The 19,179-nt window shown below is 46.2% G+C and overlaps 1 protein-coding gene across 8 annotated transcripts in view; it reads right to left on the bottom strand.

Annotated features, from left to right (window-relative positions):
- GRAMD1B (GRAM domain containing 1B) overlaps positions 1-19,179 on the bottom strand; it is a 98,556-nt gene that overhangs the window by 6,677 nt on the left and 72,700 nt on the right. For all 8 annotated transcript variants that reach the window (XM_056509524.1, XM_056509526.1, XM_056509525.1 and 5 more), the window contains 15 exons: positions 17,310-17,394; positions 15,551-15,654; positions 15,323-15,418; positions 14,931-15,011; positions 12,330-12,445; positions 11,065-11,221; positions 9,585-9,774; positions 8,979-9,122; positions 8,304-8,422; positions 6,884-7,026; positions 6,265-6,368; positions 5,350-5,553; positions 4,396-4,486; positions 2,455-2,562; positions 55-172 (listed from right to left, as the gene is read on the bottom strand). In XM_056509524.1, coding sequence (XP_056365499.1) covers positions 55-172; positions 2,455-2,562; positions 4,396-4,486; positions 5,350-5,553; positions 6,265-6,368; positions 6,884-7,026; positions 8,304-8,422; positions 8,979-9,122; positions 9,585-9,774; positions 11,065-11,221; positions 12,330-12,445; positions 14,931-15,011; positions 15,323-15,418; positions 15,551-15,654; positions 17,310-17,394 — 1,860 coding nt within the window. The remainder of the gene's footprint in view (positions 1-54; positions 173-2,454; positions 2,563-4,395; positions 4,487-5,349; positions 5,554-6,264; positions 6,369-6,883; positions 7,027-8,303; positions 8,423-8,978; positions 9,123-9,584; positions 9,775-11,064; positions 11,222-12,329; positions 12,446-14,930; positions 15,012-15,322; positions 15,419-15,550; positions 15,655-17,309; positions 17,395-19,179) is intronic.

The following is a 19,179-nucleotide window of genomic DNA, read 5'->3' as shown; positions in this document are numbered from 1 at the left end:
AAGGATGGGGAGCAGGGCTGGGAGGACACAGTGACCCCCTGGGCACAGCCTCACCTGGTCCAGAAGCATCACCGAGGATTTGATGATCTCGCGCCATTTCTGCAGCTCGGAGTCGTGGTACTTCTGCTGGGACTCCAGCAGCTGGGCCCATTCTGTCTGAGACTGGGGTAACCTGCCAGGAAACACAGGCAAGGGTCATAAAGTCACACCATTTGTGCACAGATTTCTCTTCATTGTGAGGAATAGCTGCACTGGCTCTTTTCCCCAAGCCTTTCTCTTCAGGCCCATTGAAACCCCCCAAAGCAGAACTGAGGGGAGTGGAACCAGGATAGATGGGAGCACTCCAGGTGCTTGGATGGATTCAGATGCTTCCACAGAATCGTGGCTGCAGCATAAAAATTACCCATGTGGAGCCACCCACATAATTCCAGTGCTTGCACATCACACTGTGCAACCAAGATGCAACTTCTAGACTTAAATAATATTGTAGTTGTCAAAAAAAAACACCAAGAGCACCAGAGAAAGATAAAATCACTTAAAGTATCTATAATCATTTAAAGTATCTATCTGTAGGGAAGTAGCAGGGGTGGTATAGGGAATATAATAATTCCTTTTCCTAATAAGGAGAAAAGACACAAATAGGGCCAACACAGTGGCAGCACATGGCTTGAAGTTAAACACAGTGTAGCAAAGGGGCAACTGGGACTCCAAAAAAGGGACACAAGGGGACAAAAACACCTCTGAAAAGTGGATGCAGGATGTTCTCAGCCTCTAAAAATAAAACTCTTTTTTTTTTTTTTTTTAAAGACCATAGACCATTAGAAATAGACCATTCAGGCAGGACATGTTGTGACATCTGGATCCACATCCTCCAAAACACAAAGCTAACAGACCCAGTGCTGTGTGTCCCAGGCCCAGATTCTCCTCTGGGTACAGAAGGATCATTCTAAGATGCTGCTTTCCATACGGAGGGAGTTTTGGCCATCAAAGGAGGGAAAGTGACCAGCTCAGCCCAAAATTGCTGAACATGTATTCACAGAGCATCCTCTGTGGCCTTAACTCTGCTCTTCACTGCAGGGAAAACACAGCCTTCAGCTTCAGCTCTTTTACACAAAAGTGAGAGCCCAGAGCTGTGGTGTGATGGGAAAAGCCTCTGACATGCACAAGGAAACAGCAGAGAGCCAGCAGGTGTGGTGTTGGATCCCAGAAACCAGGAAATGTTCAGCTTTCTGTGCTTTCAGGCACAGACCCCTGGAGAACACTGCTTTTGACCTGAGGTCTTGGAGACAGCTTCTAAATGTGAGTGATGAAGTAAAAGTCATGAGTGTGTAGTGAATTAGAAGTGTGTGCTTTCACAGGGTGATGAGTTTTAAATCTGAGGTTTTTACAGTATAGTAATAGGTATGGGACAACATGGAGGTTTTTGGGTGTTGTCTCTTCATCTTCCTTCTTCTTCATGGATTTCAATTTCTGGTTGGTCAGTCAGTGTCACTCTAAAGGGTCATGAGAATCTAATTATTGGGAAAAAAGTATAAATAATATTGGTGTTAATTCCCTATTGAACTGTTTAGTCTTAAAAGACCTTGTAGCAACTGCACTTGTGGCCATTTTTCCTCACTTGTAGCAACTGCACTTGTGGCCATTTTTCCTCACTTGTAGCAAGGAGCTGAAAGTGCTGCTTTACTCTCTGTACTTTCTGATAAGATTTAATAAACATCTAAGCCCCAGCACGTAAAAAAACTGCTTTAGTCGTGTTTTTGTTAATCCTGGCTCTGAAGGAAAATAGATGAGACTAATGACAAAGTACTAATTAAGTGGTGCAAAGTCCCTGAAACACTAATTTTAGAAAATTAGGATTTGAGTTACCTTGCTGAAAATAGTTAAAAGTTAGAAGGGAGTAGTTATCTGAAACTTAAGCAATTGATTGTCATTTCATGTTTGCTCAGCTGTGCTTACAATGGGAAAAGATGAAACTAGTGAGCAGACCCAAAGGAACATAGACAATGAACCAGAAACCCATTCTTTGAAAAATTGGACTGTCCCCAGAAATCATTTGTATTGTCATTGATAGAAAAGGTCAAGAGTTCAGGGTGAGGAAGGCTCGCCTTACTTCCTCCTTTTAAGACCCCTCCCCACGAAAACGACCCCAGACTTAATTTAAGAAGTCAATAAATGCTTAATAGCTATTCAAGCTAATTACCATGGGAAGTGGGGGATGGGAGGGGCTGTTATTATAAATATGTATTTGTTTGATTCCTTTGTCAATAAATAGACTCTGTGATCACCTGTGATTTTGCAGTGTGTATCAGAGGGTTACCTATAATGAATAAACACACACTTTCTAACTTGAAATTGTTAGAAAGTCTTTTGTCTGTCACAGTATGGTATCAGTATTAGACCAATACTCGTATTTTGGTAAATCACCCCCACAGCTCTGCTGCAGTCTGGCTGTACCTCTCCTGCAGCCTCAGGCCCTGCCATGCTGTCAGTGTCTGCGTGGTGTACTCCAACATCCAGAGTTTGTAGAACAGCATCATGTTGAGAATGACAAGCAGCACCAGACTGCAGAGAAAGGGAGAAAACAGCCAGGTTAGGAGCATTTCCCAGCTCACTGCTGTGACATCACCCAGGCCTTTAGGGAGGTGTCTGAGGCCAGTCCATGCTGTGAGTGGGGATTTAATCTGAGTGAGCAACCAAAACTTCACCTCGTGAGAGAAATGTGTGAGCCAAGAGGACAGACAGACAGACAGGAGTGACAGAACAGGCTGGGTGAGTGGATGTGCTGAATGCAGAGAAAGGGAAGGAAATGGGAGAGTAAAGAGGTAAAAAAAGAGAGAGACAGTACCTGAAACAGATCCTAATGGGAGCAGGGAAGAGAAAAGACGGAGCAGCTGCTGGTTAGAAACGGACTGACACAAGCTGGGTTGAGAGGAGGAGGCTCAGACAGTGCAGGAGTGCAGGGGCAGGAGGAAAGGAGCAGAGAGAAGAGAGGCAGGAAGGACAGACAGGGATCCATATGTCTGCACTGGAGGTGAAGCTCCCCCAGCACAGCTGAGCTCCTGGGGCCAGCAGGTGGCCGTGTCTGACACCACATCCAGCCTTCCCCACTGCCACCCTGGCGCTGGGAGCACACCCCAGCCATGCCCTGCCCAGCTCCTCTCACCCTCAGCACACAGGGGCATTCCTGCTCCTCCCCAGGAAGAGATTCCAAAATGCCAGCCTGGTGCCTGGCTCTGAATAGTGCAGTTCTTTTGCTGGAAGAATGGCCCACTATGACCAGTTCAGCCAGGCAATTGGCAGCTGGCCAGAGGAATATTCTGGAAACATCACAGAGGGCTGTGTGACCCAAGTGAAGCTGTCAGGAGGCACTGGCACAAAGCTTTGGTACCTCTGTGCCCTGTTCCCATCACGACAGCACCTCATTCACCTGCCTGGGTGCTGCTGCAAACCTCTGCATCTGCATCCCCTCTGGGACCAGCAAACACAGAAAAAGGCTCAACTGAGCTGTAATTTCAGAGCTGTAATTTCAGCTCTGAAATCCCAGCTTCTCCACACCTCTCTAAAAGCTTGGGTGGAGCTTGAGGAAAAGCTGAGCCTGAGTCAGAAGAGCCTGGATCACTGCTTTAGTGCTGCTGGCAGCACAAAGGCAGAGGAACAGTACAACCAGTGAGTTCAGGTATTAAACTGAGCCACAGGGACGTGAGGGGCCCATTCCCAGCTCACTTGGAGAGCACATCCCAGTCCAACATCACCAATCCTGAAAGGAGTGGCAGGAAAGACACCCAAACCACAGAGTTCCTGCTGCTGAGCTGATGGAATCACACCAACCCCTGGTGCTTCAGGTGTTTCTTTACTTATTGTGCAGCAATCATCTCTAAAGGCTCCAGCTGCCTTCTGGCTGCACCTCTCATCAAAATCATTGCCCAGGACCAGACATGAAAAGGAAAGATGTGACAGACATGTTGTGGTAGCCCAGTGACTCCCAGAGAGCTTTGCACAGCCACTGTCCATGATAGCAGCTCGTGTGGCAGTAATTAAATCACTGTTTTAAATTACCCACACACACAGCTTCTATGTGTCATTAAAAATCTGTAAACTGCGTCCTTGATGTAAAAAATTAAAAATTAAATGCTTATACTTGTTGGATTTCTTCTCTTGTAGGTATTGACCCCTCTCTTCTTGCACAGCTGCCTCTGTCCTGATTGTCACTGCCCCAGACAGGTCCCAAACCTGCCTTCAGGACTCCCAGAGCAGATCTGCAAAGCCCATGTTTGGCTAAAACAAGGGCAAAACCGAGGGGAAAGGAGAGAAGGGAGCACAGAACTCCAGGAACACAGCTAAACCAAAGGTGTTTAACACTGACTGGAAAGGGAACTAGAAAAACTCCTCACTTACACAAAGCTGATGACAAGGAGCAGCTTGGAGACACTCTGCAGGTGGAAGCCACTGGGGCTCTCCTCAGGGATGTGCCGTGTCTGAGTGGAACCTGAGGAGAGGGGATGCATTTGGGATGGGAAACAGGGAAAGATCCTCTACCCACCCCTCCCCCTCACCCAAACAACCCCAGCACATCCTACTGGATGTGGTAAATGTAACTGAGACTGATAGCACTGTAGATTTAATCAGCATATGAAGCTTGATAATCAGGATGTCTTGGCAAGAGCAAACAGAGTTTTGAAGATTTCAAGATTGGATCAAGTCTGGCTGACTTGAAAGATTTTGAAAGAAGATTTTACTAAGTAGAAATGTAAAGTTTGTCTGTGTGATGTTTAACTAAATGAATGTAGTAAAATATTAGTAGCTTTTATAAAATAGTATATAATACATATATATAATATATTTGTATTAGTATATAGTATTAGTATACAGTATTAGTATTAGTGTTAGTGTAGTATTAGTATATAGCATATAATACATATATATAATACATATGTATTAGTATTAGTATATAGTATTACTATTAGTATTAGTGTTAGTATAGTATTAGTATATAGTATATAATACATATATAAATACTAGATTATATACATACACACATATTTTTAAACATAATATAAATATAAATATAATAATATATTTAATAATATAGAAAAAATAGAATAGAATAGAATAGAATAGAATAGAATAGAATAGAATAGAATAGAATAGAATAGAATAGAATAGAATAGAATAGAATAGAATAGAACAGAACAGAAATGTAGCTCCCAGTAAAAGCTGGTTTCTGATCCCCATTCAGCAGTCCCTGTCTCTCTCTCAATCATCGATTGAGAGATTGTCTCCTCCCCACCCCACTGTGACCAAGCCCCTGTCTGTGCCCACCCCCAGGGCTCTGGGGGTGCAGCTGCTCACCTGCCACGTGCTTGATGCGATGGGCCACCTCCTCGTCGGTGGGAGTGGTGACGGGGCTGAGCACCTCCTCCAGGTGCGGCACCCGCAGGTGGGCGTGGCCGCGCTTCCGCCGCCGCACCGTGGATTGCTTGCTCACCTTCTCCTTGGGGGATTGTCTGTGCACCTCAGCCAGGTACGTGCTCTCTGTTTTGGTCAGCTCGCTCTCTGCAGCACCCAGGGGTGCATCAACAGGGAGAGAAAGGTTCAGCCCCTCTGCACAGGATTTTAGCTTTTTTATTTTTTATCTGTTTGTAACCCTGCTGTTCTTTAGTGCAGAACTCTAAACTCCACATCCAGTGGGAGCTGCTGCTCTCCCATTTTGGGCAGACACAACAGTTCCTCTCCAGGCCTGGCAATCAAGGACACCTCACTGCCTCAGGCCTGAGAGATGGAAACAAAAGTGAGTTGGGGGGAGCAAACTTGGAGTAAATGACTTCATTACCTGAAGCTCTAATTGGAAGATTAACCCCCAATATGCAAATAGCCCAAACTTACCAAAGTGTGAAACCTGTGACCCATTGTCCATTTTGGGTGCAGCCCCTGGGGGGCTTTGTCTGCCCTAAATGTACCTGAAGTTCAATACATAGAACTGCTTTTTATTCTTTTAATTTTACTTGCCCTATGTATTTAGATAAGCCCCAAAACAGCATCAGCTGGGCCAAAGAAGCTGGCAGAGTTTGAGAGATTTTTGCTCCACATTCTTCGAGCCTTTTACCAAAATTTGACCCCTAACTCCTGACAGGGAGCAGGATTTGATTCCCTGATTAATTCCAACTGGTAATTTATTCCAGCTGTGACCATATAAACCACCCCAGGGTTGGATCATGCTGCCCACTCCCAGGAAAACACGCGTGCCACTGGCATTGCTACTCTTACCCAAATGACGGAAATAATCTTCCAGGCCACTCCAAAAATTCTTCTCAATGAAGGATTTCACCAGCCCCCAGGGCTGCTTCCTGTAGCGTAATTCTGTGGAAACCCTGTGAGGAGAAAAAGGTCGTCATCCCCTGGTTCTGCTTCCTGGGCTGATGTCAGTTCACAATCTTTGTCAGTGTAAATCCAGGAAATAATCATGTACACTGTTATTTCTGGAATGGTCTCAGACCTTCAGAGGGAAGCCCTTCAAAGGCAGGAAGAGCCTCTCCCAGTGGTGCTCCTGGCAGATATTTGGATTATCATCATTCCCACAGAATCCCATGGATATAGCTTTGCCCAGTACCCAACTGCTCTGCTTCTCGCCCAAGCACAGCCCCAGGAAGTTCATCCTGCAGTGATAACAGGCTCTGCAAGCCCCTGTCTCCAAGAGAGAGGCAAGAAAAATCTGTAAATCTTCTCCTTGATGCACTGATATCAACCCTGCCCCTACTCCTCATGACAGGAATGTCCCAGCAACAGGACAAAGAAACAACCCCCTGAACCCCTCCTAACACTCCCAGACAGCAAACCTCCCTCCCAAAGGAGCCTTTAGCTCCCCATTCCCTCCCAGGAGAGGTACCTGAGTCTGCTCTTGTTCCTGGCCACACGAGTCAGCGTGTAGCGGTTGATGGTGTAGAAATAATCGTGGTAGGGGACGTCGTGAGTGAGCACCTCTGCATCTATGACATAGCACTCGCTCTCCTGGCTGGCTTTGTACATTGTCTGCAGGGAAAACAGCAGGCAGGGCAGCTCTGAGAGTGGCCAGGGCACAGCAGCACTCTGCAAGCAAGAGACACCCCCACGGCCCTGCCCTGCCTCTGCAGCTCTGCTTGAGCAGCTCTCCCTGAAGGGGAGGCAGAGGAACACAAGGGTTTCACCCAGGTGCTGCCCATGGGCACATTTGAAAATGGATTCGGTTCCAGCCTCCAGGATTTTGTAACAGTGGGGACCAGGTCACTGGGACTTTTCCAAGTGGCACCTCTCTTGTGTCTGGCTTCTCAGGGACCCATCTGAGCTAAAACCAGAGGTTTTAGCATAAATTCTAGATAAATTTTCTAGCATAAATTATTCTGTGATTCTAAACACCATAAAAACACACCACTTCCTTCTTTTAAGTGCTTCTGCTGTGTTTTTCCCTTTGCTCCAGAGCATGCCTGACCCAGAGGACAGACAGACAGAGCTCAGCACAGATCCCTGGACAGATCCCTTTTCCTGCAGACCATTCCCACTCAGCTCTGCAGGGAGGACACACAGGGGAGGCCCTGGTGGTTGAGCCAAACTCAGAAATAAATAAGCCATGGCTTGTTTATCTAAGAGTGTGCTGCTCCCTTTGCTCTCCCTTTTCCTTTCTGCTCCCTGCATCTTTCCTCACACCCTCACAAGTCCCACCTTGCTGCTGGCATCCTCCTCTCTGCAATGTGCTGCTCAGACCCCTTTTCCTGCCTCCCTCTAAGCAATCCCTAAAGCTCAGTCTCAGTATTTACCCTTTTGACACTCGAACACATCTCTGGATATGGAAAGGGGCTTTTCCTCCCTCTCCAGCTGCAGGCCCTGCTATATCCAGCCAGCCTGGCTCCTCCCAGTGCAGATTTTCCCTTTTTTACCTTTTTAAACAGATCATTTCACTGTCCTCACCACAATAAAAAACCCATAACATCCTGCAGAGCTGTGAGAAAGACTGCTCAGGCAGTATCTGACTCCTTGAGTAATAATTGCTGGGCTGAGCACAGCTCAAAAAACACCAGTTTGGGTGAGAAAAACAATTATTAAGATGTGCTGCCTTGTTCACAAACTCAGTTGCTTTTGCTGGGAAGTTTGTGGTGTTTCCACTGCAGTGTAAGATTATCTCTTCATGGCTGCAGTGATATTGGGCAGAAAGTTAAATCAAGGAAATGTGAAGAGGAAAATGGGCAGGGGCAATGAAAACATGCTCAGAACAAGAAAATAACTCTCAGAGCAGTTTCTAGCAAGCATCCCAGCCCTGCTCCACTGTCCCTTACCTGAGTCTCAGTGACTGTGGCAGTTTTGGGGGCCAGAGGGTTGGTGAGGGTGATGGTGTACAGGATCACTCTGGTCTGATTGCCATTTTCCTCCTTCTTCCAGGGGTGAAAGATAATATCTGAGAGGACAAAACAACATTCCAGTCAAATAACTGGGGGAGGATCTCTGGTCAGTCCCCTGGGGAAAGGTATAACCATATAACCAATCTGAGGATGGGATTTCCTTCCCCCTGGGGAGCCTGACTGCTGTGTGAAACAAAGGGCTCCTGTGCTAAATGTGAATATTTCCCCCTCTTTCAACTCAGGGAAAGAGGGAGAGGCTGGGGATTTACCTCCTTCAGCAAACCTACAGTTACAGGGAAAGGAGGACTGTGACATGCCAAGGGATTCTCTGCAGACCTGCCTGTGCCAGTGTCAGGTGTGGAGCTGGAACAGCTTTCCCCTCACACTGCTAAGCTTTGAACAGAGGATCAGGCCTTAGGTGATGATAAAACAAATAAGAAAATCTGCTTTTTCCATTAAAAAAGCTGCTAGAAAACGAAACCAGATGGGCACACTGCTTTTGGACACTGGCAGCATGGCCTAAGCTGTCCCAAAATCCACTCAGAATGTCACCCAAGCAGAGAAAATTGAGCCTGCAAGGCAGAGCCCTGCCCCAGCAGCAGCAGAGCTCACCAGAGAAGCGGCGCTGCTCCATGAAGTCCCTCTGGAACTGGGAGTCAGTGAAGAGCAGGTCGTAGAGCTTGTCCACGCTGAAGTTGAACACCTCGTTCACGTACTGGCGCCCGTTCAGGTCCTCGTAGAAGGCCTGGACTTCCCCTGGGGGCAGAGAGACCCTCAGAGCCCAGCCATGACCCCCAGGATGATGAAAAATGGGTTTCCACAGCAGCAGGACCTCCAGGTGCAATCCAGGATATCCACCAGGATATTCCAGAAGGAACCTAAGGAGGGACTTCAACCCTTTTCCTGCACTGATCCCAGGGCAGGAGTTGGGATATCAGAAGGGATAATTAATTACATAGCTGATTTCAGGGACATTCCATTTTTAATATTCTAATTTTAATATTCTTTAATATTCTAATGTTCTTTAATATTCTCTTCTATTTTTAGGCACATCCTAAAATTGAAACACATTTACTTTCTGCAGCCCACAATGAGAATTTTTTGCATCTTCAGGATCCAGAAAAGGATTTCAGTAGTCACCACTCCATTTCCTCACAGGAAAGGATGGGCTAAGGCTGGAAATACCCCTGCTGGAATGGCCTTTCCCCATGTAAATACCTTCATCATGGGTGTCTGAGGAGTCACTGAGCTCAGTGGGAATGTCCTCGTTGTCATTGAAGTCCAGGGAGGGGGAGTTCACAGGGCCAATGATGTCGATTTTCTCTCCCATGATGTTGGCAATGCCAAGGTCTTTCTCCACTGGACTCTCAGCCACTGCCTCCTCCTCTTCTGGGAGCACTCCATCGAACTGCAGCAAGGACAGGCCACAACAAGGGCAAGATCAGAACCTGGAAACGGGCTTCATTTCAAAACTCCCCACATCTGGGGGCCAATTTCTGAATATTGGCCTTGACATGTCCAGAAATTAAATAGAGAGAGGAGGACAATTGCCATACAGTGTTTTTAAAACCTGCTCTCAAAAAATCAGTGTTCAAGCTTTGGACACCATCAGGATTTTTTTTTTGTATAGACAAGAACAATATTATCCAATTCTGGTTTTGCTCCTGAATAAGCTAAAAGAACCTGAGGTGGTATCTAAACAAGGTCTGCTCTACCATGATACCAGGAGGGTACACACTGTTTTCCAGGGAATTACTGAAGGCAAGGAATAAATTATACTCTTTTATGTCCAAGACTTTTCATCTAGAAGTACAGAAAGGAAAATGCTCTTGCTGTTGAGAGTCCCAGCGACAAAATCACTGACCAAGGATTGAAATCAGCAGCAGTGGAAGAGGAGCTGGAAGATGAACAAACCTCACATAATCCAATTTCCCTGGATGTGTTGGGCTGATGTGGCCAGAAATGTGAATTCTGTTCCCATCTGTTGGGCCAGGTGGGGCAGTGACCCTTATCTCTGTGGCACGTATTATCTGCTAATGGGCCATCTTTAAACCAGCTGGGCAATCATCTTTATCTTTCCCACAGCCCATCCTCCCTCCAGGAGATATCTCCTGTTAATGGCCATTGAGTCCCAGTGCATGACTGATAAAATTCCATCATCCCACTGGGAGATGCTCCAGCCAGGGGAGGAGCCAAGCCTTTCCTACCCAGATAAAAACTGACATTTTGGACACAAAGGTACCTTCTTTCCACTGGATTCCAGAGGAAAACCAGACCTTTCCACATCATCCCTGCACCTTCAGAGGAAACTGCACCTTCTCCAGGAGCACTGCTCCAGCTGAACCACATCTGCCACTGCAGGAGGATGCAGCCACCATTGAATGGGACTGTGCCAACACCCTGACTGACTGACGGGTGTCAGCTTGGATTCTGACTCTGGCAGGGTTTGGGATTGTTCTTTGTAATACTGCATTTCTATTTTAATTTTCCTAGTAAAGAACTGTTATTCCTAATTCCCTATATTTGCCTGAGAGCCCCTTAATTTCAAAATTATAATAATAATTTGGAGGGAGGGGGTTTCCATTCTCCATTTCAAAGAGAAGCTTTTGCCTTTATTGGCAGACACCTGTCCTTCAAACCAGGACACTGCATTTCAAGGAAAACAAAACTCCTGCTGCCAGGGGAGGGGAAAACTCACCGAGGCTGGGGCTTCACTGCTGCCTGTGGAGGTCAGGGTACTGGCAGTGACAGATTTCTTTGGCAGCTGAGGGCTGGCTTCTGGCTTGGCCTCCATGCTGCTCTTGGAGGAGCTGTCGTTGACTTCATTCTCCTCCACAGGGATTTCTTCGCAGTAGCTGGGACGCCACAGAGAACAGAGGTTTTTATGGTTACCCCTCTCACAACAGCTACAGCTGCACACACAGAGAATGTTTCTGTGAAGTTTCCAGGCTGTCCAGAAGCAGGAACGGCTCAGTGCAGAGGAGAGCAAGCCCCAAATTTTTGGGTGTTTATACAGGGACTGACAAGCATCAGCATTTTCTGGCCATGCAGCCCTGCCTAGCCTTGTGACTGGGAAGCTTTGGCATTTCTAGAATTGCTCAGCTGGCTCAGCAGGCATTTCAGAGGAAATGTTACACTTCCAGCTTTTTAGGCACCACACACTCAGCAGCAACCACTTGGTCAGAGCCCAGAATATGTCAGGACTGTCACTGTGGGTCAGACATGACACACACACACTTGAAGAGAATAACAACTGTGCCCCCTTTATTCTGTGTGTTCTCCAGTTTATATACTCTTAAGTTATTGACTACAATAACTTATTATATTCATTGATGCAAAGCAATTAGCGTCAATATACTTGGCAAAAGTTTTGAAAAAAGTTCATAAGGCATGTATATGTTGTATTTTAAGGCTGTAAGAGCAGTGAAAAGGATAATGCAACATAGTTCCTCGTGTGATGGAGAAGCAAGAGAGAAAGAGCTTTATTTAAAGAAACACTACACATATATAAAGGGTAGTTTGTGAAAAACAAAATAGAAAAGACTCCCTGGTCAAAGAAGGCAACACCTCAAAAGCACACTGCTGCAAAACATCCCATCTTGCACACACCCTGCAGGTGTTTAATCATGGCTATAACTTCTTGACTTGTAAAGGCCTGAGAAAAGCAAGGCCTCAAGGCTGCTTTTTCCCTGGTTCCCAGTAGTATCCAACAACATGTACACATGTTTACTTTTGTAGTCTAAATACAAAAATCCTTCATGTACCTTTTTTAATTGATTTCCATGCTAACAGCCTTTTCTTCCTGGCTGTGGATACACTGGGAATTCATCAATTGCTGTTTCTTTTACTGACTCAGCTTGGTTTCCAGGCCAGCTGTTGAGCCCCTCCATAGTGGACAAGCAGTTTTTTGGGGCATGCAGCACATCCTGCTCTCCTGGCAGGAGCTCAGCCCTCCCCACTCACCCCATGGTGTTGAAGTCATCATCAGGAGGCACATAGTCTTCATCATCACTGGTGAGCCCCAGCTCGTTCCCATAACACTGGTGGACAAAGTGCCAGAGCTCCTTTGGACACAGAGGCTGAGACAGGGGAGACAGAAATTCACTTATTTGCAGCCAAGAATGCCAAAATACACTCAAAGTTTGGAATTACCATTGCCAGGACATTCCTTGCCCTGAAAGGAGAAGTGAGAGATGCTGATACTTAAGGTGAGAGCCTGTGTGCTTAGCTCTGTGAAATTCCATTTTATGGAGTCTATTATTATTCATTATATATATATAGTTTTATAATTACATCTCATTAATATTAATTATATTTTATTTTATATATATTTATATGTATACATATATATTTATATTAATATATAATTATATATATAATATAGAACTCTATAGATAATATAGAATCCTATATGTAATATAGAATATGTATATATGTATGCATATGTACATACATATATATGTATGAATATGTATATCTAATATAGAACTCTAAAGATAATATTTTATATTTTATATATAATATATAATATTTTATATGTGATAATATATAATGATATGTAATATATGTGATTATATGGAATGTTTTATTATTTTTGTTTTATTATTTAATTTCTGGCTAGAGGTTGCCCCCAATAATCCTCCACCATCAGCCCAGGGTCTGCCCTAAAATCTGACACTGGGATTTTTCCATGCCACAATCTCCTGTTAGTTAAAGAAATCAGAAAGTTACAGCCAGAGCAGCCCATGGGTGAGATTTCCACTGAACAGTGCTGGAATGAACTCATGGAAGCACTAAACCTGCATTTCCCTCCACAGATGTTTTCCCACTACTTCTACTGTGTCTCCATTTAATGTTTGCTGCTCCACCAAACCCCAAGACCTTATGAGTCTTTGGTTGTATCTTTTTCCCTTCAACTTTTAATTTAAATTAAAACTGTCTGAAGAATCCCAGCTGCAGGGACAATGATCTAAAACAGCAACAAAAACATTTCCTGCTGCACTTTGGAATCAAAAGGTGTTTGTGTCACCAGACACCACTGTGAAAAGTAAAAAAATGTAACAAAGAAAAAGTTAATTATCCAGACCATTGAAAAAAGCCCAAATTTTAGGGATGCAGGTCAGTGATCATCACATGACTGTGACATGAGGCTCTGAAAAATGGGGCAGGAAAACTTGTGATTTCAACATGTGGCACAGGCATGAAAGGAGATTTTTACCCATAAGAAACTTATGACCAAGGACAAAGATTTCTTGGTAATGAGGGGAAACAAATCCAGTGAACTTTTTTTTTGAGTTGCTGGCTTGAATTTCTTCCCATAGGAAAGATAAGGGATGAGGGATGGAATGGGATAAGGCAGGAATTTTTTAATGTAGCTCCTCGCAGCAGCAACCAAAAGTTGGGAAAAAATCCTCTAATGAGGAACTTTCATCCAGAAAAATCCAACTGTTCCACCTCCTTCCCACACACACAAACTCACATCCATGTCTTATCAGGAAATTTGGACTCAGCTCATTCTCCCCTTTTCCTGCCAGCCACAGATCCCACATTTGAGCTCTGGAAGTGCTTCCTGTGTTTATCACTCTGTCTCAGCTCCCATCTGCCTCGACCTTGAGCCCAAGTTCCCTGAATTTCCTTGGCTGCTCAGGTTACATGCACAGAACAGGCTGCCCAAGGCAAGGTGATCCCCTCTGCTCCTAAACCCCACCCTGAATTTTGGGACAGGCTATTCCTGGTGCCTCACTCCCCCAGCGTGGTCTGAATTCCAGCCAGGACACCCTGAGATGCTGAAACATCAGCTTAGCTTTGTTAGTTTATTTCTGAGAGCCCAGAAATACCCTCCCCACTGTGGCACAGACCAAATACAGGATTTACAGGCACAGCAGGAGCACATTTATTTCAAAATCCAACCCACTCAACCTCACCCAGTGCACCCTGCACCCACAACAGCTCCCAGTTGCATTTGGGATGCCCTGAACATTCATTTTCTGTCCTGTCTGGAGCTCCACACTTCTGGAACACAGAGTTACTGAGAGCTCTGCCTGCACACTGAGTTATTCCTGCTGCTTTTTGAGCTGCTTCCTTGAGGGCTGCTCCACTGTGGAATTACAAACTTCCAAAAAAACTTCCCTCCTGAGACCCTGATTCCTCAGCAGAGAAGAGTGTGTGTGATTTATCCTAGAAAATTGGTGATTTACCCCAGAATGGGATGATTTAACCCAGAAATGGGTGATTTACCCAGAAATGGGTGATTTATCACAGAAAATGAGTGATTTATCACAGAAATGGGTGATTTATCACAGAAAATGAGTGATTTATCACAGAAATGGGTGATTTACCCCAGAAAATGGGTGATTAACCCCAGCAAAAAATTGCCTGCAAAAAGAGGGAATTACATCTTCAGTCAGGAGCCTGCTCTGCCTAAACACTTGTGTTTAATGTCCCTACTACTTAAACTCTTGTGTTTGCTGTCCCTGGGAGTTTTTTTCAGTCAGAAGTGATGCTCCTGCCCATGCCCATCACCACCACCCTTCCATCCCAGCCCAGCTCTGAAGTTTCTCTCACCTTGTCAAGCAGAGCATTCTGCCAGAGTCTGAACATCATCATGTACGTCCTGTCTCGAGCCCCAAAGGAGGTAAAAAAGTGCTGGATGGGGAGAGAGGGAGAGAAAAATCAGCTCAGAAAAAGCCAAAAATAGGGGAAGAACACAGCAAGCTTGTTTGGAGTGAGCCATCCATACAGCACAGAGTGAAGCTCACGGAGAGGCTCTCACCAGGGAGTGAGCACTGAAACAGCTGTGTTAGAGATGTGCTGCTGTAAAATAATTTATTTTATCTGGCTCTCTGATCTCTCTAAGCTGAGCTCCAGTCTCAGCACAGCCCCCAGCCCTTTTCCCAGTTTGGAAAACCCCCACACACACTCCCAGAGCTCTGCCAGGCACTCAGGGTGGGATGTACCTTTTCAGTGTCAGTGCAAACTTGGATGGCATTGGGAATGAGCCGTGCTGTCTTCTCCTTGGTCATGGAGCAGATGTCCTTCAAGCGAACTGTCAGCTGCAGCAGGCAGGGAAAAAAACCACACAAAAGCACAAAAAGGGAGGAACTGGTGAGAGAGGCAGCAGGAAGAGCCCTCCCAAAGGAAATGGCAGCCCAGTTTGAGGTGCAGGAGCAGTGAGAGAGCCTCACCAGTGTCTCCCAGCGGAAGATGTTGCTGTAGAAGCAGATCCAGTTCTCGGAGAGGTAGAGGCGGCCCTGCAGCAGGATGTCTCTCTGGAGAGCACATGAGTAATCTGTGGGAGCACAGCACGTGGTCAGGGAGGGGCAGAGAAGTCACAGGATGCAACTGATGCCTTTATATTTTAGCCTTTATGATGTTTTAGCCTTTGTATTTTTCAAATCCTGTGCTGCATTAGTGCAGAACTCTAAACTCCATATAAAGTGTCAGCTGCTGTCTTCACACTTTGATCAGACAAAACAATTCCTCTGGGCTGTAACTCAAGGATACCCTACAGCCTCAGAGCCTGAAAATATCAACAAAAGAGAATTGGGGAGAGGAGAAAACTGGGGGTAAATGACTTCATTACCTGAAGCTGTAATTGGAGGATTAACCCCTGATATGCAAATGGACTGAAGTTATAAAAGTGTGAAAAACTTGTGTCAATCATCCATTTGGGTGTAGTCCTTTAGGGAGCCTTCATTTGCCCTCAATGTACTTTCATTAAATATATCCACTTAATAAATATTTGTTTTAAACTTTGTCTGGCCCCTGTTTCTAGGTAAGCAAAGGCATAGGAGAGCCTAAAGGATGAGCAGCAGCAGCAAGAGAAGCCACTGAGCACAGCAAGGCAAAGGCAGGGCCAGCAGGAGATGAGGCCACTGGGCTGTTTCCTCCAGGACTTGTCACAGACAATCTCTGTACCTGACTGATGACCCTCTGCAGCACATCTGCTGTTTCCAGACTTCATCTGTCTTTTCCTTTCTGCCTCCCAGTGTTACTGTGCATTTTCCCCCCAGTTTAAGCATCCCTAATGATTTCCATCCCTCTGCCAGCACAGGCAGCTCTCAGCAGTGTGGGCCACAGGAGGGGATCACCAGTTATGTGAGACACAGGATTTGGGAAGGGCAGTGGTGTGTAAGCAGGGATGTTGGGGAAAAGGGGGGAAAGGGGGGGAAAGGGGGTAAAAAGGGAGGAAAAAGGGAAGGGAAAAGGGAGGAAAAAGGGAAGGGGAAGGGGAGAGAAAAGGGGAAGGAAAAGGGGAATTAAAAGGCAGGGGAAAGGGGAAGGAAAGGAAAGGGGAGGGGAAAGGGAGGGAAGAGGGAGAAAAAAGGGAGGGAAAAGGGAGGGAAAAATGACATCATCCCCCACCAAATGAGGAAAACCCATCAGAAAATGCAAAACCCATTGGCAGTGGGGCTCTGCTCCAGGCTCACAAAACTGGCTTGTCAGTGGCAATGTCTGGAGAATGAAAGGAATGAGAGATTTGTCTTTACAAACTGACTGTGGGTCTGTTGATAAATAAGACTGAATACTGAGAGATCAAAGAAACAATGGGAAGAACCAAAAATTCCAGAGGAATTCCATTGATTGACACGAGGAAAAGAAAAAAAAAAAAAAAAAAAGAGGGGGTATACATTAAAAGGAGGTTTGTAGTAGGTGTGGTTTTGGGAATTCTGGACCCCTTAAATACCTCAGCCAATGGGACAGAGAGAGGGAAATGTGGCAGGGAAATTGGGATAAAAAGGAGGCTGTGTCCTCTAAAGACTTGAGATACCCCAGGAGAAATGCCCCATGGCCTCTCCCTCTAACTGAATAAAGCTACAGAACTGCTGTGTCTCCTTTTTGCAGACAAACCTGTGTTTGTGGATTAATTTTCCTGCCAAGAATTAAGATCTGGATGGGTTTGTGCTGATGTCCCCAGAGCACAGCACAGGGACCTGGCCTTACCCACGATGAGGCGCTCGGTGTCCGGGAGCTGCTTGAAGAGTTTCCTGAAATCCTCATTTCGCTGTTTGTACGTGGGACTCAATACCTGCAAACACAAAAGGGTCTGGTGAAGAGAGAGGCAGACAGAGGAGAGGGAAAAACTGCCAGAAAAACAGGAACACCTTGGGTGCAGGAGGAGAAGGGGGCACAGCTTGAGGCCAGGGTCCCATCACAGCCCAGCCGTGGGAGGGTTTGGGGTTTAGGGCAGGGAGTGAGAGGAAGAGGAGAAGCTGATTTGGAAGAGCAAATCCAGGCTGGAAAGGCTGCAGCCCTCCCTGCAGAGGAATTCTCTCTGCCTGCCATCAAAGCCTGTCTGAGGTACAGCATGTGCTCAGCTTGCATCAGCACCTGCCAACCCCCAGGAATGGCACAGCTACTCCAGAAAATGGGGATTCTGCACAGAAAATGGGGACTCAGCACAGAAAATGGGGACTCAGCACAGAAAGTGGGGATTCTGCACAGAAAATGGGGATTCACCCCAGAAAATGGGGATTCACCCCAGAAAATGGGGAGTCAACACAGAAAGTGGGGATTCAGAACAGAAAATGGGGGATTTACCCCTGAAAACAGGGGATTCAGAAATGAGAGAATTACACTAGAAAATGGACGATTCAACACAAAAAAATCGGGGGATTTATTCAGCCCAGGAAATGGGGGATTTACCCCTGAAAATGGGGGATTTATCCTAGAAAACAGATGATTCAGCACAAAAAATGGGGGATTTGGCCCTGCCAGAGGAGCTTGAGGAATCTGTCACTGAGCGCTCAGGATTCCTCATGCCCACCCCTCTCCCCAGCAAACAAACCCAGCCAGGTGCTGGGATGGTGAGAACACTTGAGTGGGGCCCTAAAAAGGATCTGCCAGGGACTGGAGGGGCACCAGGCTCCTCTCTGGGGTTTTTGGGGTGACTGTCCACACCTCCCACCCTGTGCCAGCTGCTCCCCACAGCCACAACACATCTGAAGGCTTCACAACAGAGGCAGGTGCAAATTCACATCTCCCAGAGAATCTGCAATGTTCTTTCTCCCACAAATGTAGAGAAGAAGCCACCTGTGGCACAACCTTTTCCCTCTTTATCCAACAATCCTCCTCCAGGGGCACGGATCTCCTAGGGCAGAAATGTGAAAATCTCCTAGCAAGAACCCCAAAAATCTGAGATTAGAGAAGGCAGTTTCTGCTTAAGAATGGTGGTGGAGTCACAGGGGTGGGAGGAATATAGAGTTCATTCAGAATTAGCCTCACAGCACTGCCAAATGCTGTCAGATCACAGCAGATTTGATGACAGATTTGGCTGTCAAATCACAGACAAACCCTCACCCCAAAAGCACTCCCTGCTCCTCACAGCAACTCAGTGGACTGAAAACAGAATATTCCAACACTGGCTCCAGCCCTGTGGGCCCAGAGGAAGGGATCTCACTCTGAGTAAAACCTGCCAACCAGCAGATGACAGAAAGATGAATTTTACTCACCAAGTTCCCAGCCTGAACATCTGGAAAAGATCTTGGTCTGAGATGGGCTCCAGCAAGAGCCCAAGGCCAAGATTTCTAGGAACTAGCAGACAGGATGGGGATGGAGTGGGGAACAGGGACTGTAGTCCCTGCAGGCTGAGCTCTGGGCTCAGTGCAGCCCAAGTCAGCAGGAGCTAAACCCTGCCCTAGCAGAGGCTCTGCTCAGCCCCAGCAGCCCTGCCAGGTGCACACAGCTCAGTTCAGGGACACTCACAGCTGGGATTTCATCAGATCCAGGGCTGCCATTTCCTTGAGACAAGTCCACAAGTCCCTCCAGCTCGCAGCGCAGCCACGGCAGCTCTTGGTGCAGGAACAGATCCCAG

This window comes from Oenanthe melanoleuca, chromosome 24 (genome assembly GCF_029582105.1).
Source record: "Oenanthe melanoleuca isolate GR-GAL-2019-014 chromosome 24, OMel1.0, whole genome shotgun sequence".
Lineage (NCBI taxonomy): Eukaryota > Metazoa > Chordata > Aves > Passeriformes > Muscicapidae > Oenanthe > Oenanthe melanoleuca.
The sequence above is the reverse complement of the archived record's forward strand: the minus strand, read 5'-3'. Positions and strand labels throughout refer to the sequence as shown.